Source organism: Notolepis coatsorum (genome assembly GCF_963971535.1).
Source record: "Notolepis coatsorum genome assembly, chromosome: 7".
Classification (NCBI taxonomy): Eukaryota; Metazoa; Chordata; class Actinopteri; order Aulopiformes; family Paralepididae; genus Notolepis; species Notolepis coatsorum.
Genome location: NC_140171.1, coordinates 94,667,236 through 94,689,735, shown reverse-complemented (window position 1 = coordinate 94,689,735; position 22,500 = coordinate 94,667,236). Strand labels below are relative to the sequence as shown.

Below are 22,500 nucleotides of genomic sequence, written 5' to 3'. Positions count from 1 at the left end.
TAGTAATTGGTGTGTGCGAAATACTATAGGTTTACTTAGGGTTGCCACCTTTCACTAATAGAATTAAGGGACACCTGTCATCGAGCCTGCAACTTTTTTTGGGCGAAAATGGGCGGATTTTGTAACTTTTTTTTTTACTTTATTTCGGTTTTAGGGTTAGGGTTAGGGTTATGTTATTTAATTATTTTGGGGAGCCAGCCCCCCAAACTCCTGAAATGCATAGAAAACAAACAGTCAGCACTGTTGTAGCTGAGGTTGTGTTTAACCGTAGTATACCTGTGTCACCTCAGCTGCAGTAACCTAGAGGGGAGGAGTGGGATGATAAAATGTATATTGTTGTCTGAACACTATTTATTTATTTATGTTTAAGTATTTATTTAAGTATTTTTGCATTTATGTATTTATGAATTATATTATTTATGTATTTATTAACTGTTAATCCATTATGAAGAATTCCGTTTTCCAGATGAGCATAACAACATAAGAGTTTAAATGGGCACACTATTTAATTATATTGATTAATATAAATACATGTTTATTTATTAGACTTTAAAAACTCAACATTAATGAACAATCAACCATATTAGTCAACTGAAATAGCCTAGACTATGCCCACATCAGCAGCCAATATGTAGGCTCCTGGCTGCCAGGGCGCATCTAGTTTTTTACCAACAAACTTGCATTTTTCCGCGATCTGATTGACCTTTCTGGTCATGTGACATCTGCGCCAATCGTGTGACACCTGTTTCTGCGCCTATTTCCGCCTCTAACAGCCTGTAAACGTAAGGTTATGTATATAACCAAGTTCTATGAATACTGGTGACGCTCAGCATCATCTGCACTAACCTCACTTCGTGCACAGCACTGAATAAAAATCCACAATGTACCTTTACATACCAGCATCCGTCTGGCCACACCCCTATCCGCTACCTTCATAAGCAGGTGTGTGGTCACCTACTCGCCTCCTTCCCAAACTTTCACCACAAGGCGAGGTCAAGGGCCGCAGTGGCGTCCTGACGCTGAGCAGTATTCATAGAACTTGGTTATATACATAACCTTACGTTCTATATCATACTGGCTCCGCTCAGCGTCATCTGCACTACAGGAGCTGAGCGGGAGCCAGAAGCTCGACAAATGTACCCCGCTGAGGCCCCCCACAACCATCAAACCGGAGAGGACCGAGCCCCCCGACCCTCCCTAATGGAGTATACCCTCCCTATTGGAGGACAGGGGAGGGAGACGGATCCGACCGTGCAAAGAGAAACTCGAGCAACTCAACGCACAGGGTGAGCAGACCGTGGCTTGACCCCACGACTACGCACACGCACAACCCGCATGCCACCAGGGAACGAACGGAAGGAACAACCCTTGTTACTGCCCCCAAAATCACGGGGTCAAGAGCAAACTCAACCCCGTGGCAAGGCCGTAGCAGCGGAGCGCGAAGGAAGACCCAGACCCACTGAAGGGACTGGATCCCCCGGAAAAAGGGGGCCCGGAGAAGTCAATGACGCCAAAGCATCAAGACCTCACCAGGCGGTCACTTAGTGACACCGCCCCCCACATTGCCAGCGTATTCGGACAGGGCCCCTCCAAGAGCGGGCCCTTCCCCCCACTAGTACGCCGCCTGGCACACTGACCCTGCAACACAGGCAGTCAGCATGGCCGTAACTTGAAGCACTCAAAAGGCTATACTACAGCGGAAGCAGGCAGCGCACCGGGTAGACGACCCCAGAGGGGTCGATCCCTTAAACCAGGCAGCAGGCGTTAGACCCGAGCCTGGAGCACTGCGGACGAGACAGGCACCAAAGGGGTCAACTGAAAACAGCACCCCGGCGGAAGGGGCGTATGCTGGCATTGTTGCGCACCATGACAAAGCCTCCACCAAAAACCCCCCACTCAGAGGGGTCGAGGCAGAGAAGGTTGACACGATTGGCAGACGTCATGAACGTGCAGGGGCACACTCAACCGGGTAACCCGGGAGTTGACTCTGCTCCAACACACCAGGGAATCAACCACCCTCTTGGTACCACATGCGGTGGTTGTTCCTATAACCCCTCAAGAAAAAACTCCAAAACACACCTGCGGGTATACACTGGCTATACCGCAGTACAAGTGTTTCAGTTTTCAAAAAGGGTTATTCCAGGCCTACGGGTCGACGAAACATTACTTCGGACCGGGCCCGGCGGCTCGGGAAGCACACAGGGTCACCAGAGGAGGTCCAAAAGACCACCCCAACAGCCCCCTCTTCGCCATGCGTGAGAGAGGAGCGAAAATAAAGAACCAGCCCCTTCATGATAGTGCCAGGTACAACATGTACCCAACAAAGGGTCTCCATAACGCCCAACCCTGTGACACCCGGGCCGACCCGGCATTTTTTCCCCCGAAAAAAGCACAAGTCCCTCAGGGTACCAGAACAGCAGATCTGCCGCCCCGGCGGACAACGGGTTAACTGACCTGGACCAGCGTGACCAGAACCAGTCCCGTGCCCTAACCACGCCGACATCCCCACTCCAAGAGAGGGGGTAGGTATGCGTGTCGATCTAAAACATGAAAAGAGGGCGCCACCCAGACGGTCCCATTCGTACCGCGCTCAGTGGCCCACCCCAAGGGCGTGAGACCCCTCTACCTATGTTCTGATCTATTCCGTTAACATCCCCCAGATATGAACGAGAATCCGTCGAGACCCAGTAACAGGCGCTCGGAAGAGAAAAAAAACCCATCCCAGTTGCCCTATAAAAACACTGTTTTAATAACGAGCAACCAAGGCGTACTAGCCTCCTGCGTGATTCTTATCAGAAAACACCCCGAGCCAGCACTATGTACGCGTCGAGACCCAAACACATCAATGGATAGTCTAACCAGGCACCAGACATTGGTCCTCCAAGTTGCCTGGGAGAACGACAAGGAGTTGTCGTGCTTCATATTCTTCACTCTTTTTATTATTAAAAAGAAAGAAACACCGACTGACATGAATCCCACGTGACGGGGGCCGAGGGTAAAAATTGTTTACATTCTTACATCCCGCCACCCTCACCATAGAGAGGAGACGGGAATCCTCAGAGAGACTTCCCACGTGAGCCACAGATTGAAAAGTCACGGTAACATTGAGTCATGTGACCAACAGACTCAAGTCACACGTATATCGAGCGTAGTAGAGCAGTAAGTTCCTACGCTCTGCCCGACAACTTGACAATGACAGACCCTACATACGGGTCTGAAAAAACTCACGGAAGCCGTCGTCCAATAGAAACGTGCCTAGTGACGTTTCCTATGACGGGGGAAACCCATGACTCAACCGCCCGTGATAGGTGCGGAGTCAGGTGCGGAGTCCCCCCCGTGATAGGTGCGGAGTCCCCCCCCCCCCCCCCCCGTGCCAAGCTGCCTAACAGCTTGGCCCTGACCGAATGAAAAGAGAGTCCAAGAAACCCCCCGACCAATCAGAAGAGGGAAGGAGGGGTTTATCCGGTACCCCCTCGCAAGCCCAACCCTTGCATACGACAACAACAAATAGCCATATGATACCTTAAGTAGCCAGTATGCTAATGAACAGCGCAAAGCTAATTCAATGCACGCTAGCCACAGACACGTCTGTGAACAGGGTTTATAACAAGGCCAAGTTATGTATGTGTGAACCCGACACCCGTGTCTATGTTGCAAGACACAGAAAATCTGATAGAGAGAGAGAGCGGCCTGAACCGCGGTACCTTTTCACACACAAGCATTACTGCAGACCAACACAATAGTGTTGCGGCTCAATATCACTGTTTAAGCAACAGAGCACACAACTAACCTCTACTAGACTAGGCAGAATTTCAGAAAATGTGCTTGTATAAAGTGCTGAAGGCATTTCGTGTTTATTTTTGGTACACAACATTTCTAGGGGTATTAAGGGGTGCTGAATCTAAATCTGCTGTATACCAAGCTCAAAAATGTCAAATAAGGCCTCAAAATTGAGAAATCCAACATGGCCGCCAGCACCAGGCCCTCTCTCCACAAAAACAGGTGCTAAACCCACAGTTTTTATTCTACTGACATGAAACTTTGCACAGAACATCTGCACCTATGGAGGAAGAAAGTATGAATATAGCTGGGGTGCAACCATAAAATGACATTTCTTCAGTGTTTGCAGGAATACTACAGCAATTTGGTAATAACTGTACAGTGTTGGACACCAACATTCGAATCCCCCAAGTTTTAGCTTTCTTCAGGTACCAAGTTTATGCAAGTAGCTCTTATAAATCTGGATATATAAGCATTTTAATGTAAGCATGCTGTTTTAGGTGAATTTTCTAAAAGTAAATGGTGGGGCTTAATGAGTTAAGTGTGACTACACAAGGTACAAACCTGAATTAAATGTGCTTTTGTAAGTTTTCTTACATACATCAACAAGGACGTAGTCACACCGGAGATTCAAGAATCCCTACTTGGTGCAGAACACCTTGGACAGGCACAACTGAACATGTTTGTGGACAAACGTTTGTGTGAACCTCCAGATAGTGACCAGCACCTGAACCTGAAATCACCCATTCGAAAGAACAAAGCCAAGACATTTGCCTCTTTGTATGAAGTTGTGAAACTTTCCAAGAACAAGCAAAACACCATCAAAGTGGACAGGCAGATTCTACAAAGGCTCATCACAGATTACAGAGCAGGTCGTAAGGTAGACCTTGACAATATCCTCCAGCATGAGCTCATGCCCATCCCGCCATCTCTGGCCACAACTAACGGGAGTCTACATTCCACCAACAAGTCTGTGTTCGCAAATATACTGACGAAAGAAGTTAAAACCCCTGCAGATCTTACCCTTCAGGGACCCAGCTGCCTGGTCATTGATGGCCAAGCTCTGGTAATGGCACTCGGAAAGCCACCTGACACTACAACATTTGGTGACTATGCCAACAAGTTCACTGACACCGTGTTGAAGATGGGAGCAAACTACCAGACGGTAGATGTCGTCTTTGACAGATACCATGACCAATCCATCAAAACAGGAGCAAGGGTGAAACGCAAACAGCGCCACAGACCAGTACGTCGTGAAATCGTGTTAAACTTCAATATGAACAGGCTGACTCTAGAGCTATGTGGCAGGGCCTCAGAATGATGACAGATTACAAAGGCACCTCCCTCAAACTGAACAGTGACATCCAACTGGCATATGATCTCAATACCTTCTATGCGAGGTTTGAGGCTGGGAATAACAGCACCAGCCTACAAACCACTGCAATGGAGGGGGGGGGGCACTGCTGATGGAGACTCAGTGTTCAGGATAACAGAACATGAGGTGAGGAGGACATTTAAGAAAGTGAATATCAGGAAGGCAGCAGGGCCGGATGGTATCCCCGGCCGCGTCCTAAAAGTCTGTGCCGACCAACTGGCCCCGGTATTCACTGACATATTTAACCTGTTCTTAGAACAGGCTGTCTTCCCCACCTGTCTGAAGAAGTCCACCACCATTATCCCTGTACCCAAAAAATCCAAGCCTGCTTGCCTCAACGACTACCGCCCTGTAGCTCTCACCTCCATAGCCATGAAGTGCTTTCCAATCCAATCCAATCCAACTTTATTTATAAAGCGCTTTAACAGCCACAGGGGCACAAAGTGCTGTACAGAGGGAGCATATTAAAAACTATAAGCAGCACTAAAAATAGATAAAAAAAACGAGAAGAAAACAAAATAGGTAAACATAGGCAGCAATACAAATCTAAATAAATCAGAGTACTTAAAAAAATATATATTTAAAAGCAAAGGACACAGTAACAGAACGATAAAACAACAACACAGTAAGACAATAAGATCATAAAATCAACAAGCTACATGGTGTCGAAAGCCAGAGAGAAAAGGTGGGTCTTAAGGAGGCCTTTGAAACGGGGCAGTGATGAGGCCTGCCTAATCTGCAGTGGCAGCTCATTCCACATTTTGGGGGCGACAACGGAGAAAGCACGGTCCCCCCTGAGCTTACGCCTAGTTGTAGGCACTACTAGGAGCAGCTGGTCAGCTGATCTGAGAGAGCGAGAAGGTGTATAGACCTGCAACAGCTCAGAGAGGTAGGGTGGGGCAAGGTCATGAAGAGCTTTAAAAGCAAATAAAATAATTTTAAAATGAATCCTAAAGTGCACAGGGAGCCAGTGGAGTGAGGATAAAATCGGTGAGATGTGGTCATATTTACGGGTGCCAGTTAAAAGACGTGCAGCAGCGTTCTGCACCATCTGAAGGCTTTGAGAAGCTAGTGAAGGGCTACATCTGTTCCTCCCTCCCCATCAACCTGGACCCCCTGCAATTTGCATACCGCCCCAACAGGTCCACGGAGGACCCCATAGCCCATGTGCTGCACACAGCAGCATCACACCTGGACAAGAGGCAGGGGAACTATGTGAGAATGCTATTCATCGACTACAGCTCAGCATTCAATACCATAGTCCCCTCCAAACTCATAGCCAAGCTCAGGGATCTGGGCTTGAACTATGAACTCTGCCAGTGGGTCTTGGACTTCCTGACGGGCAGACCCCAGGTGGTGAGAGCAGGCAACTGTACCTCCTCATCCATCACTCTCAACATAGGGGCCCCCCAGGGCTGTGTCCCCTCCTCCACTCCCTGTAAACACATGACTGTGTGGCACAGCGGAACAACAACACAATCATCAAATTGGCTGACGACACAGTAGTGGTGGGCCAGATCTATGCCAACGACGAGAGGGCCTACCTGGAAGAGGTCAAGGTCCTAGCGGGATGGTGTCAAGAGAACAGCCTCTCCCTGAACGTCAGCAAAACAAAGGAGATGATTGTGGACTTCAGGAGGTCGGGGTCAGGGACTACAGCCCCCTCAGCATCGACAGGGCACCGGTTGAGAGAGTGAACAGTTTTAAGTACCTCGGAGTCCACATATCCGAGGACTTGACATGGACCACACACATTGACAGTGTTATCAAGAAGGCACGACAATGCCTCTACTTCCTTAGCGCTTAAGGAAGTTCAACGTGAGTCAGAAGATCCTCAAGAACTTCTACTCATGCACAATAGAGAGCATCCTGACTGGCAATATCACCTCCTGGTTTGGGAATAGCACTGCACAAGACCGCAGAAGACTACAGAGAGTGGCCCGTTCAGCCGAACGCACAATTGAAGGTGGGCTTCCCACTCTCCAAGACATTTACAACAAGCGGTGCATGGGCAAGGCTAAGAGAATAATCAAAGACTCCAGCCACTCAAACAACTGCCTCTTTGAACTGCTGCGGTCAGGCAAGCGATACCGGAGTCTCATAGCAAGCACAGAGAGACTCAGAAGGAGCTTCTATCCCCAGGCCATCAGGATGCTCAATGAATGAACAATGAACAATAAGCAAACCATCAACACACCCACAGCGCACATACACTCACTTAAATAAACAACACACTGTAGCACCCACTTTACCACTTTAGACACACTTTACACTTTATATTTATATTATTTGTAAGGAAATTGCACATCATTCTCATTCCTTATTGCACCTCACCACTACAAGGTGGCACCACAAGCTAAGCTATACCTCACCATTTTTGTACCAGCTGTACATACTGTATATATAGATACACTGAACAATTTTGTTGTTTACACTTGTTTACGTACTTGACTTCTTGACTTTCTATTTTATACTTATACTTATTTTATACTATCTTGTTAACTATTATCTAGCACACTCTCAGGAGCAACATTCTGTATTCTGTATGACAACTAATAAAGAAACTTGAACATTCACTTATATTGATATGGTAAAATAATCTTTTTATTTGATTATATTATAATCTATTCTATTCTATTCAGCATTGGATGAATCATGCAACTGCAAGACACCTGCGACACCTGCCTGAATACGATTGATGACTGACAATAAATGACTGTACCTAAGCTACTGTACGCATATTAAGAACTATCTAATTTGCATAAATGGCATGTTGATTAAAAAAATTCAAGAGAAAAGAGTTTGATGAATAAATCCATGGCCTGGGATCATCCTGCTTTTCTTTCTTATTTGGTTGATGAGTTATGCATCAATAACGACCACCGTTTCTGCTATAAATATGAGTTTCAAGCAACATTTTCTCAACTGATCTAAAATTAGGATATGATTTTAAATTCCTCATGTATGCAAACATATAAAAACACATTTCATTCATGTTTCTACCTTGTTTAGTAAAAAAGATATGCACTTAAATAGATTTCAGCCTGGCGTTGGCGGCCATGTTGGATTTCTCAATTTTTAGGCCTTATTTTACATTTTGGAGCTTGGTATACAGCAGATTTGGATTCAGCACCCCTTAATACCCCTAGAAATGTTGTGTACCAAAAATAAACACGAAATGCCTTCAGGGTTATGATTTTCTGAAAATTGACCCTGTCTATACCTTTATGTTCAAGTTTCAAGTTCAAGTTTCTTTAATAGTTGTCATACAGAAGTACAGAATACTTTTATACAAAATGCTTCTTACTGTTACGCTCCAGAGACTGTGCAAGACAAGATAAGTATGAAATAAAATAACATAGTATAGCATGTAAATTAGAAGTAAAAAAAAAATTAGGTCACAGTGTTCAGTATAGACATATGTACAATGTTCGATGCAGAATAGACGTAACTGAGTTACCATATAATATACAATACTGTGCAGTGTACTAATACAATACTATATAGTGCAAGGCAGAAATGGGATGAGGTGCAATTTAGGTGCAATTTACAGTGGGTGTACGAGTTGTAGTGCAAATCCTTTATCAATAAATATAAAGTGTGTTTGTGTGGTTTAAGTGAGTGTGTGCGTGTGGGTGTGTGTGCTGTGTGCATTTGATGGTTGTTGCATAGTGTTTATTGTTCGTTTAGCAGCCTGATGGCCTGGGGATAGAAGCTTCTTCTGAGTCTTTCTGTGCTCGCCTTAAGACTCCGGTATCGCTTGCCTGACCGCAGCAGTTCAAAGAGGCAGTTGTTCGGGTGGCTCGAGTCCTTAATAATTCTCTTAGCCTTCCCCCTGCACCGCTTGTTGTAAATGTTCTGGAGGGTGGAAGCCCCCCTCCAATTGTGCGTTCGGCTGAACGTGTCACTCTTTGTAGTCTGCTACGGTCTTGTGCAGTGCTATTCCCAAACCAGGAGGTGATGTTGCCAGTCAGGATGCTCTCTATTGTACATGAGTAGAAGTTCCTAAGGATCTTCTGACTGACTTGGAACTTCCTTAGGCGCCTGAGGAAGTAGAGGCGTTGTCGTGCCTTCTTCATAACACTGTCAATGTGTGTGGTCCATGTCAAGTCCTCGGATATGTGGGCTCCGAGGTACTTGAAACTGTTCACTCTCTCAACCGGTGCCCCGTCGATGCTGAGGGGGCTGTAGTCCTTGACCCCCGACCTCCTGAAGTCCACAATCATCTCTTTTGTTTTGCTGACGTTCAGGGAGAGGCAGTTCTCCTGACACCACTGTGACAGATTCTCTACCTCTTCCAGGTAGGCCCTCTCGTCGTTGGCAGAGATCAGGCCCACCACTACTGTGTCATCAGCAAATTTGATGATTGTGTTGTTGTTCCGCTGTGCCACGCAGTCATGTGTGTACAGGGAGTAGAGGAGGGGGCTCAGAACACAGCCCTGGGGGGCCCCTATGTTGAGCGTGATGGATGAGGAGGTGCAGTTGCCTGCTCTTACCACCTGGGGTCTGCCCGTCAGGAAGTCCAGGACCCACTGGCAGAGGTCATAGTTCAAGCCCAGGTCCCTGAGCTTGGCTATGAGTTTGGATGGGACTATGGTATTGAATGCTGAGCTGTAGTCGATGAACAGCATTCTCACATAGTTCCCCTGCCTCTTGTCCAGGTGTGATGCTGCTGTGTGCAGCACATGGGCTATGGCGTCCTCCGTGGACCTGTTGGGGCGATATGCAAATTGCAGGGGGTCCAGGTTGATGGGGAGGGAGGAACAGATGTAGCCCTTCACTAGCTTCTCAAAGCACTTCATGGCTATGGAGGTGAGGGCTACAGGGCGGTAGTCGTTGAGGCAAGCGGGCGTAGATTTTTTGGGTACAGGGATGATGGTGGACTTCTTCAGACAGGTGGGGATGACAGCCTGTTCCAAGGACAGGTTGAAGATGTCAGTGAATACCGGGGCCAGTTGGTCGGCACAGACTTTTAGGACGCAGCCGGGGATGCCGTCCGGTCCTGCTGCCTTCCTGATATTCACTTTTTTAAAGATCCGTCTCACCTCATGCTCTGTTACCCTGAACACTGAGTCTCCATCAGCAGACCCCCCCCCCCCATTGCCGTGGTTTGTAGGCTGGTGTTGTTATTCACAGCCTCAAACCTCGCATAGAAGGAATTGAGATCATTTGCTAAGGAGATGTCACTGTTCAGTTTGTGGGGGGTGCCTTTGTAATTGTTCTGAGGCCCTGCCACATGCCTCTAGAGTCAGCCTGTTCAAACTGAAGTTCAACTTTATCCCTGTAACGCCGTTTTGCCTCTATTACTGCTCTCCTGACGTTGTATCTTGCCGTCTTGTGTTCTTCCATGTTGCCTGTCACCAGCCCCGTGTTGTATGCTGATGTGCGCACTTTCAGAGCCTCACGGACGGATTTATCTACCCAGGGCTTTTGATTTGGGTAGATTCTAATTGTGGTAGAGGGGATTGTTTCTTCTACCAGAGTACAGACAAAGTCAAGCACAGTGTATTCGTTAATATTGGCTGTGTTATCACGGAATACCCTCCAGTCTGTGCATTCAATGTGAAGACCTAACCTTCAGGTCGAGGCAGAAAAAACCTTTTTCAACCGAGTGTAAGCTGCAGGCCTTGCTTAAGTTCTAACATGAATGTAGCGACCAACAAGACTTAAAGTCTAGCCCTCCTATCAAACCCACACTAGCGAAAGGTTCACACGTCGTATCCCCATCATATGTTTAGTGAATAAACACACAGTTTTTCAGTCCCTTTCAGGAGGGACTCTTTATTTCTCATAAACAAAATCATATTTGGGCCGGGAAGGGAACAGGGGGGGACCACAGAGGGAAAAAGTCATTACTTTCAGCGACGCCTGCCACGAGCCGCTCGGGACTTGCCACCCCGGGGAGCCCCGGAGGGACGGTAAAGGATAGGAGGCTGGTCACGACGATCCCTACCGTCACCTCCGGGCGTAGATGGGCCGGCTGCAGTGGCGGAGGCGCGCTCTCTCCTCCTAGCCTTCTTTGCCGAAGGTCCAGCAGTGGCGGTGGTAGCAGCGGCGGCTACGGCGGCGGAACCCCGACGACGAGCCAGCCGTCTGACTCAACCGGCGACATCGGGCGGGGGGAAATGAGGCTGGAGCACGGAACGCTCCTCCTGCATCTCCCTGCAGGTTGAGGTCATCATAAAAATAATCTTAAATTGTTTTTAAATTGTTTTTAACACTGTAAAGTAATTTTTTGTTTTTGTTTTACACTAATGTAATTTTAGCTATATTAATTGTTACAGTAGGTTCATTATGCATTGTGTGTACTGACTTTTAATAATTTTGTTTTTTGCAATAGTGATTGTTTTTGTGTGTTTTTTTGTGTGTGGACCCCAGGAAGACTAGCTGGTTGCTATCGCACCAGCTAATGGGGATCCCTAATAAAATCAAATCAAATCAAAACTGCAGTGTCGACCCGAAAAGTCCAGCATCGGAGAGGGGTGCCGTCAGAAGTGGAGTCCTCTTCTTCTCCGGCACACGCGCCTGCTCCAGCCAAAGGTGGCGCTGGACTAGAGTGGCCAGGGCGCGTACTTTCCCAGCGGCGATGGCCTGCGGCTGGATCAGATGCAGGATGGCTCCTGCCGACTGGGAGCGAGCTGATCATGTTGCAAATCAGTCAGCTCCATACCGCCCGTCAGTATCCCGGACATGAATCTCGCCAGCTGCGCGATGTTAGAAGTGGCAGCCAGAGATTGAGTCGCGGAGATAAATGACTGGTCACTCCAGAAAGCCAACCGCCTCGCCGATTTCCCTTGGGGAACCGGCTTCCGTAACGGCTCCCACACCACCTCAGGACAAAGGAGAGCTGCCATCGGCCTATCAAGCTGAGGCACCCCCTCCTTCATGCTTTCTACCAAACCCACCAAATCAAATCAAATCAAATTTATTTATAGGGCCCGACAACACACGTTAATGTCCCCATGGGCCGTACAGGTCTTCTTTAAACAAGTCAAGAAGACAACATAACAATAAGTCAAGAACAGAACAAGAACACCATAGGGTCCAACATTTTTTTAGATGAATGCAAATAAATGAAAGAATGCAAGCACTCCCAGACATACCCCACGCGAAGGTAAGGAAAAACTCACTAAAACCTAACAATAGGGACAAAAAAGCTCCACAGGCAATGTGGAGGAGAGAAACCTTAGAAGGGCCGTTCAAGGGGGGATCTCCCTTCTTAGATGTCGGTGATAGTAGTGTTGCAGACGGACAGTTGGTAAGCAACCCTCGTGACTTGCACGTAGGCGGGGGTGAGGCCCATGATGTGGGAGACCACCTGTCCCTGACGGACGTAGGCCTCCATTGAGGGGAAAAATGGACAGACAACGCCCATCCCTCTCACAGGACGACGTTGCCATAGATGACCTATGAGATCATCAGGAACAGGAACAGGCAGTGGCTGGGGCAGCGGCACGCCGTTTGCGACTGCCGCCGCCGCCATGAGCTCGGGGAACAAAGCACGCAGTTCCCCCTGCATACTTTCCCCCACCGAGCTTGCGTCCCTCACATGCAGCAGACTACTGGTTACAGAGCCACATTCTGATGTGGCTGATAGCAGGGCATCCCGCCGCCGAGTCGGAGGTTCTAACCCAACATCTGCGTACGAGGAACCCCAAGGAGACCTCTCACCCCCCTCCAGTGTTACCTGGACGGGCGGCGGACATGTCTCCATCGGGGCGTCGAACAAGAACCCGTCCACTTCTACCATGTAGTCCTCTGTTTCCATTGGCCATGGAGAATCAGACGCATCCTCATCCGGCTCCAGCAACTCACCAAAACCAGGCTGTTCGCGTCTACAAGCCACCATCTTGCGACGGGAGCGAGCCGACGCAAAAAGCCCAACAGCGGACGACTCTCCGGAGGCAAAGGAACCAGAGCCGGAACCAGGCCATCGCACAGGAGATGGCGCTGGTGCACCAGCTCCTTGGAGAGGCAAACTATCTATCGGACGCCTACCGGGCGTGGCTGCCGACCACGAAAGAGGCCTCAACCTCGCTCCAAGACGCACGACAGAGGAGGCAATGGAGAACCGCTGGTGAAGGGTGACGTTGCTAGCGCGACCCTCCGAGGTAAACATTATGACTTAGCTTTTTTCTTTAAAAATGTATGAGAGAAAGAAAAAAGCAAGAAAAAATTTAAACATGTAACTCAACTTTCTTCAGCTAACAACCTCGTCAAGTGGGGTATACAACAGGCACTTCCTTGTGGTGAAAGTGAAGAAGGAGGCGAGTAGGTGACCACACACCTGCTTATGAAGGTAGCGGATAGGGGTGTGGCCAGACAGATGCTGGTATGTAAAGGTACATTGTGGATTTTTATTCAGTGCTGTGCACGAAGTGAGGTTAGTGCAGATGACGCTGAGCGGAGCCAGTATGATATAGAACTACCTAACGCCTAGTTCTATCACTGGTTAAGCTTAGGCGACTCTTTCGAAGTTGGTTAAGGTTAGAGTTTGGAATCAGGGCTGGTGTTCTATCGCCCTGCTCTAAGACAAACTCTAACCTTAACCAACTTCGAAAGAGTGCCTAAGCTTAACAAGTGATAGAAACAGGCGTCACGCGATTGGCGCAGATGTCACATGACCAGAAACGTCAGTGGCCAATCAGATCGCGGAAAAATGCAAGTTTGTTGGTAAAAGACTACACGCTGCCAGGGCAGGTAAATAGAAATACTGACATCTAGTTAAAAACACAACCAGATAAATAAGATGTAATATCCCATACCGAATCAATCTCAGGAGATGTTTCAGTCATGAAGAACTGTGAAACCTGTCCTTGGGTCCTTTGCGTTCTTATATTTCGGGAATGTTGTTCTCTTGAGGCATGCTGTCTGATGTCAGTCAGTCCACCATGTGCCACAGAAAACACCTACATACTTTGCAGTTTGCTTTATAAACATCTCCACTGACACTATCAAGCCAGGGGTTTGCCTCTTCCCACTCAGGTCTGTACTTCTGGAGGCGTTTTGTCTTTTTAGGACGCGGTGGAGTGTCTGCTACAGCAACTATGACAGGCAGCGCACATACAGAGGATTGGCACAACGGCACAGAACGTATCTTTTAGCAACGGAAAAGCGCTAATTCTCATTGGTTGTGAGCTGCTGAGCGCACAGCCATCATACCAGAGTTGCCAAGTCTGTTTATTTTCCGCAACTTTTGGATAAAGTTTTGCTTGTTTTTGGCTTGTTTTTGTAGGTCGGTTGGCTAATTTCTCTCACAATACTGGCAACACTGACTGACTTGCGGACAGCGGAGCTCTCACATTCCCGACTTTAAAATACGGGACAAAGTGCGTCCCGTATCAGTTCAATACGGAACGCGTCTTTTAGTTTCCAATTACGGGACGATTCCGTATTTTACGGGACGGGTGGCAACCCTAGGTTTATTATTGTTTATTTTTCTATGGGTTCTGATGTGCATATCTACTCTCTTTCTCTGGCAGATTCAACTTTGATATTGGCACTCCACCCACTAATTTTGACACCTTTGCTGCAGCCATAATGACAGTATTCCAGGTGAGAGCTCAGTTCAGATGTTGTGAAATCTGCATTTCTTAATTAAACCACTGGGAAAGTCAGAAATGGTTTTCCCGAAAAAGGTCACTTCATCCCCTTGTTTCCACTCGTTAGCGTTAGGATTTCACTTATCTGGCACAAAACCAATAATGTCCCCGGATTTGATTTCAGAGTAAGTACAGTATGATGAATTAGCAATAATCCACTTGATGATGGTTAGTATTCATACAAATCTCTGTCGAATACAGTATTTGCTACTAACAGATCACATACTGAAAATTACATACAATGTAATATGTAGCGTGGGGAATTCAGAAGCAGCTACTCTTATTCTCTCTATATGTAGCCTGGGAAATTTAGAAGCAGCTACTCTTATTCTCTCTTTATGTAGCCTGAGGAGTTCAGAAGCAGCTACTCTTATTCTCTGTTACAAAGTCGGCCTGGATGAGGTTAATCAGCATCCTCAGCATTAGCATCAGTCGTTCTTTCGTAGTCATATTGGTTTTGTTGACGCAAGTTACGACAGAGCTTTTGAGATGCTGCGCGCAGCAGTCGTTTGTCAAGAAAATAACTTCAACCATGTATCTGCTTGGACAACTGCAATGTTATTTCTACATGTGGCAACTACACAAGATGTAAATAAGACAGTTTTGGAGTCTGTCTGTTTAGGTGGGAGTCAGACACACTCAGTGATCAGATATCATAATCCTACTGTCTCTCTCTGTGTAGGTCCTAACAGGAGAGGACTGGAACATGGTGATGTATGATGGCATCGAGTCACAGGGAGGCGTGAAAGACAAAGGAATGATCTTCTCCATCTTCTTCATCGTTCTTACACTCTTCGGCAACTGTATCCTATTCCTACTCTATCTATCTATCTATCTATCTATCTATCTATCTATCTATCTATCTATCTATCTATCTATCTATCTATCTATCTATCTATCTATCTATCTATCTATCTATCTGTCTGTCTGTCTGTCTGTCTGTCTGTCTGTCTGTCTGTCTGTCTGTCTGTCTGTCTGTCTGTCTGTCTGTCTGTCTGTCTGTCTGTCTGTCTGTCTGTCTGTCTGTCTGTCTGTCTGTCTGTCTGTCTGTCTGTCTGTCTGTCTGTCTGTCTGTCTGTCTGTCTGTCTGTCTGTCTGTCTGTCTGTCTCTTCCTTCCACACTGCCAGTGTTACCAAGGAATGGACATCTTCTTGGTTACCAGTTGTCCTGCTGTCCAGCTTTTGTCCTTAACCCCTGTGACTACAGACACGCTGCTAAATGTATTCTTGGCAATCGCTGTGGACAATCTGGCCAACGCTCAGGAGCTCACCAAGGTACACCTAACCCTAACCCCCACCTGGGCCATCCTGCCGTTTAAACACCTAACCCTAACCCTAACCCCCACTTGGGCCATCCTGCCGTTTAAACACCTAACCCTAACCCCCACCTGGGCCATCCTGGTGTTTAAACACCTAACCCTAACCCCCACCATGGGTCATCCTGCCGTTTAAACACCTAACCCTAACCCCCACCGTGGTTCATCCTGGTGTTTAACCTCTTAATACTAATAATAATACACTTAATTTGTATAGCACCTTTCATACAGAAACTGCAGCTCAAAGTGCTTCACAACAGAAAAAGGCATAAAATGAGCACATAAAGTGCAGACATATAGTATCACAGTTTTTCACATTAGGATCTAACATCCCAACAGGCCACCTTGTTTATGGTTTGATTCAGTTTTAAATAGACAATAATAAAAAGAGTAAGATAAAATAGACAGAGTAAAATAGTGCAATAGTGCAGTGCAATAAAATAGTAGAATAGAATAGATTAAAAAAATTAAAAAAAATGTTTTACAGTGCAATACAATAGTTCTGGATTACTGTTCAACAGTTAAAAGTCGTCTTTACCTTCTCTGTTTGGTATCCACAGTTTAAAACTTGACAGTCTTCCCTACTGTTTTATACCCTTCCCTCCTTTTTGACCCTTTGAACCTCCCACTCAGGGCAAACCTCCCTCTCAGGGCGCAGTTCCCTCTCTCATGGTGCAGTTCTAGGCCTGGGTCCTACACAGTTTTAAAGCCTGACACTCTCTTGTTTGATACCCACACAGTTTAATACCTGACAGTTTTGAACCTGTAATAAAAAGCAATAGACAGAGTAAAATAATACAGTGCAATAAAATAGTAGAATAGAATAGATAGTAAAATTATGCAATAGAATGGACAGAGTAAAATAGTGCTATTAGAAGGCTATGGTGAAGAGGTACGTTTTTAGCTTATTTTTTTAATAAGCTAAAATTAGCTTCCCTAATGTCCATAGGTACTGTGTTCCATAACTTTGGTGCATAGTTTGCAAAGGCTGCATTCCCGATTTTCTTTAGACTGTGGCTTGGAACCTTCAATAGACCAGTAGTAGATGATCGCAATGTTCTAGGAGGCACATAGTTGACTAGAGAATTTGCAATGTAGCTTGGTCCTGTTGCATTTAGTGCTTTGTATATAAGGAGGAGGACCTTGAAATCAATTCTAAATGTTACCGGAAGCCAGTGTAGGTTAGCTAATACTGGACTGATGTGGTCTCTCCTCTTGGTTCTAGTTAGTAGCCTAGCTACTAACTTAAGCATTTTTTTTCAAATGTAGCCAAGAGTAAACCCTGTCAAAACAGCAGTCAAAGTGTATATTTTCAGCACTACGTTTGTTTACCAATGATTTGAAGTGTTATTAGTGAAATATGAGTTTATAGAAAAGGCGTTTATTGGCACAAGGATTTGGCGCAACCTAACTTGAGTGTAGTCTTTTGAGAGAAGAGAATTCAGCACTGTCTCTACAAAATCTCCTGTTTATCATCTGCCCTTTATTCATTTGCTTTTTTGTACACGTGATCTCAAGAATGTGCTGAATGAGCACAGTGGCAATTTCTCATGTCTGGTCAAAGATGAAAAAGAAAAGAGAAAAAAAAAGAAAATGTATATTCTCCTTTGGTTCATTACAATTTACTCAAGCCTAGTAACAGACACAATACATTCCCTGAGATCCATAGATGTCCCTAGATACCAAGAACATGCAAATGGACCTTGTAGAAGTGGAGCAATCTTCCATTTACTTGTATGTAGGTATGTATTTTTAGGCGAATATTCTGAAAATATGGCTAGGGCTTAAGAGGTTAAACACCCATCTTGTAAGTCCCTTAAAGAAGAATGAACCCTTGACTTGTGTTAACACCACAGTCCCACTTATACTGCTTTGTCCGCTGTTCTCCAGCCTATAATTAAGCATTACATCACGGGCAGGAGTGTGTTATAAGAATTAGAGCATGCCTAGGGGTGGTTGTTAGGCCCGAGGCGCAGCCGAGGGTCGTTAGACCCCCCTAGGCATGGTCTAATTCTTATAACACACGACTACAAGTGGTGTAATGTATTTTATACAATTGCCGAATTCATCCAACCTTATTGCTATACAATAAATACACATTAATTGAAGCATAATGGAGATTTATTCACAAAACCATCTGCAGAAAAAGTAGGTCCAAAAAAATAAAAAAAGAAGTTGCCTCTGTGTCTAGAAGCAGCTGGGAGGTACGGTGTTTCAAAGCATGCCATCTAACAGTGAAGTTAGCGGTTGTTATTGGATTGATTGATTGATTGATTGAAAATTGTATTACAGATAGACAGTGCTACATCTATACATAGGTTGCTTCAAAGCATGCCATCTAACAGTGAAGTTAGCGGTTGTTATTGGAATGATTGATTGATTGATTGCAAATTGTATTTCAGATAGACAGTGCTACATCTATACATAGGTTGCTTCAAAGCATGCCATCTAACAGTGAAGTTAGCGGTTGTTATTGGAATGATTGATTGATTGATTGATTGAACATTTTATTACAGATAAACAGTGCTACATCTATACATAAGTTGCTTCAAAGCATGCCATCTAACAGTGAAGTTAGCGGTTGTTATTTGAATGATTATATAACACACAATTGTTAAGGGTTGCAGACCAGAGAAAGGCTTTTGTCTTGTTTACATCAGGGTCCCCCATTTTCAATTCATCATAACATATATGACATACCGTACATGGCATACAGATAGACAGTACTGCTACATCTATACATTTATGACATACCAGATTTACAAATACAGTACTGTTTTTGTAGGGTGATTATGGTTTATTTACAGGTTTATTTAGTTTCTGGGGTCACGTGGAGTGTATTATAATACGAAATAACAACCGTCGGCTTTCCTTTTCTAAGCATTTTCGGTGATAGAAGTGATTGGGGAATAGTTGTGGGACGCCAAGATGTACCCACAGTAGAAAGCTCGCGTGGATCCTTATATTGGTTATTTTAATACAGCGCTTTTTAAATCACGCGAAACAAATAACCTCTGTTCTCCTTGCAATGCGTTTTTAATTCTTTCTTATACAGTAGGAAGGGGGAAGAACACTATATTGTGGGTGTTCCTATGACTTGTATTCTGCTTACAGCTTCGAAACTCCACTTATTTCGTTTTACAATGTCAAAGCCTTTTAAATATAATCAAAACGTTCCCGTATTTCTGCAATCTATGCGCCAATAATAACGAGTTGAGTTCTATTACATGCTGGGTAGGCTGATAGAGTGTCTGCTCGTTCACCCGAGAGGAGTCGGATTCTGCAACTGCCAGTGGCCACTCCCCCCCCTGCGATTTATATTTTGTTTTACAATGAGTCATGACAAACCAATTACATAATCCACCATTGTGTAAACAACTAACATATTCCAGGTGAATTTATTTATTTTGAATGAGTCGTTATGACTGAATCAATACATCCATTCATAAAGATTATTGTCCGCCATCTGGGTTTCATTCAGTAAAAGAATGAACGGCGGAGTGATTCGGAAACAAAGTAATTCGGTTGTGGGCGGGTTCTGGGATCACGTTATGAGAAATAACGTCTGAAACAAGTGTTTCAGCCAATCAGAATCAAGAAATTTGCATTCCATTGTATAAAACACTGTAATACCCTGTAGTACCATTGTAGTAGCCTGACTTACCCTATAGTATGTAGTACCCTGTATTGCCATGTAGTAGGCTACTATGTAGTACCCTGTAATACTATAGTACCATGTAGTATCCTGTACCCTCTAGTACACTGTAGTACATTTTAGTAGTATGTAATACCCTGTAGTGCCATAATGGTATCCTGACTTACCCTATAGTATCATGTAGTACAATGTCATTCCACAGCATTGTGTGTGTGGTCCAGTCTACACTGTCCTCATTTCAAAACATCTAGATCAGGAGTGGGCAATTACATTTTACAAGGAGCCACATGAGAAACCTGAACTGTGTTGGAGGGCCGTAATTGCCCAGGTCTGATCTAGATCATACTTTTTCATTTTAGATTTAAATGTACCCCCTAGTCTCTGACCTGTGAATATCTTGACCCAACATCCTCTCCCGACCAGTAGTATTATATCGGTCAGAACCCAACAGAACTCACTCCTCTATGTGTGCTTCGATAGGATGAAGAGCAGCAGGAGGAGGCAGCCAATCAGAAGACGGCGATGCAGAAGGCCAAGGAGGTGGCCGAGGTCAGCCCACTGTCTGCTGCAAACCTTTCTATTGCAGCGTGAGTACACTCTTGAAAAGACTCACGCACATCCAAAGTATAGTTACGGGTGCTTGACTCAAATAGATATGTAAGGTTGTGGAAAAAACAACGTTTCGGCCTGTGGCCTTTTTCAAGTGTCACCAACATGTGAAAAGGGGTGGGGTATATATACATACATATTAGGGGTCAAGGTTGAACCAGGTCAAGGTTCAAATCAATTAGCCTATAGGCTACAAATTTACAAAACATACTGCAGCTCAAGTGCCAGAACATATGGTACATAGTTACAATAACAGTAGTACGGTAGTTAGTAGTTAGATGTAACACACCTTCACATGCAAAATAGAGAAAAAAATATATAATAAGAAAACTTAAAAAACAGAAAAATTAAAAGACACACACACACACACACACATGCACACACACACGCACACTCACACCCCCCTCTTTCTCTCTCTCTCTCTCTCTCTCTCTTTATCTCTCTCTCTCTCCCCCTCTCTCAAGTTTCAAGTTTCTTTAATAGTTGTCATACAGAAGTACAGAATACTTTTATACAAAATGCTTCTTTATGTTATGCTCCAGAGACTGTGCTAGACAAAAGATAAGTATGAAATAAAATAGTATAGCATGTAAAAATAGAAGTAAAAAATAGAAGTCACGTACGTAGACACAGTGTTCAGTATATACATATGTACAATGTTCAATGCAGATCAATATACTATGCAATATACTAATATACAATATACTATATAGTGCAAAGCAGAAATGGGATGAGGTACAATTTAGGTACAATTTACAGTAAGGTGTACTGAGGTATGGGTTGTAGTGCAAATCCTTTACCAATAAATATAAAGTGTGTTTAGGTGTTCTAAAGTGTGGAGAGTGGGTGCTGCAGTGTGTTGTTTGTTTAAAGTGAGTGTGTGTGTGTGGATGTGTGTGTTGTGAGTGCATTTGATGGTTGTTGCATAGTGTTATTGTTCGTTGAGCAACCTGATGGCCTGGGGATAGAGTCTTTCTGTGCTTGCCATGAGACTCCGGTATCGCTTGCCTGACCGCAGCAGTTCAAAGAGGCAGTTGTTTGGGTGGCTGGAGTTCTCTTAGCCTTACCCCTTCACCGCTTGTTGTAAATGTTCTGGAGAGTGGGAAGCCCCCCTCCAATTGTGCATTCGGCTGAACGGGCCACTCTCTGTAGTCTGCTACGGTCTTGTGCGGTGCTATTCCCAAACCAGGAGGTGATATTGCCAGTCAGGATGCTCTCTATTGTACATGAGTAGAAGTTCTTAAGGATCGTCTGACTGACTTGGAACTTCCTTAGGCGCCTGAGGAAGTAGAGGCGTTGTCGTGCCTTCTTCACAACACTGTCAATGTGTGTGGTCCATGTCAAGTCCTCGGATATGTGGACTCCGAGGTACTTGAAACTGTTCACTCTCTCAACCGGTTCCCCGTCGATGCTATGGGGGCTGTAGTCCCTGACCCCCGACCTCCTAAAGTCCACAATCATCTCCTTTGTTTTGCTGACGTTCAGGGAGAGGCTGTTCTCCTGGCACCATCCCGCCAGGACCTTGACCTCTTCCAGGTAGGCCCTCTCGTCGTTTGCAGAGATCAGGCCCACCACTACTGTGTCATCAACAAATTTGATGATTGTGTTGCTGTTCCGCTGAGCCACACAGTCATGTGTGTACAGGGAGTAGAGGAGGGGACTCAGAACACAGCCCTGGGGGCCCCCTATGTTGAGGGTGATGGATGAGGAGGTGCAGTTACCTGCTCTCACCACCTGGGGTCTACCCGTCAGGAAGTCCAAGACCCACTGACAGAGGTCATAGTTCAAGCCCAGGTCCCTGAGCTTGGCTATGAGTTTGGAGGGGACTATGGTATTGAATGCTGAGCTGTAGTCGATGAATAGCATTCTCACATAGTTCCCCTGCCTCTTGTCCAGGTGTGATGCTGCTGTGTGCAGCACATGGGATATGGCGTCCTCCGTGGACCTGTTGGGGCGGTATGCAAATTGCAGGGGGTCCAGGTTGATGGGGAGGGAGGAACAGATGTAGCCCTTCACTAGCTTCTCAAAGCACTTCATGGCTACGGAGGTGAGAGCTACAGGGCGGTAGTCGTTGAAATCAGAAGTAATCAGTACAGTACAGAAGGAATTATTTTGTGCGATTGACAGTCTTTATGGTGGTTGTATTCCGTTGGATGTCCTTTT

General features: G+C 45.6%; 1 protein-coding gene across 1 annotated transcript in view; it reads left to right on the top strand.

The window, feature by feature from the left end:
* The window catches only part of LOC311231699 (voltage-dependent P/Q-type calcium channel subunit alpha-1A-like), a 188,165-nt gene that overhangs the window by 35,273 nt on the left and 130,392 nt on the right, over window positions 1-22,500 (top strand). Inside the window, 4 exon segments of the mRNA XM_084318327.1 lie at window positions 14,638-14,710; window positions 15,440-15,560; window positions 15,965-16,032; window positions 20,209-20,315. Coding sequence (XP_084174453.1) covers window positions 14,638-14,710; window positions 15,440-15,560; window positions 15,965-16,032; window positions 20,209-20,315 — 369 coding nt within the window.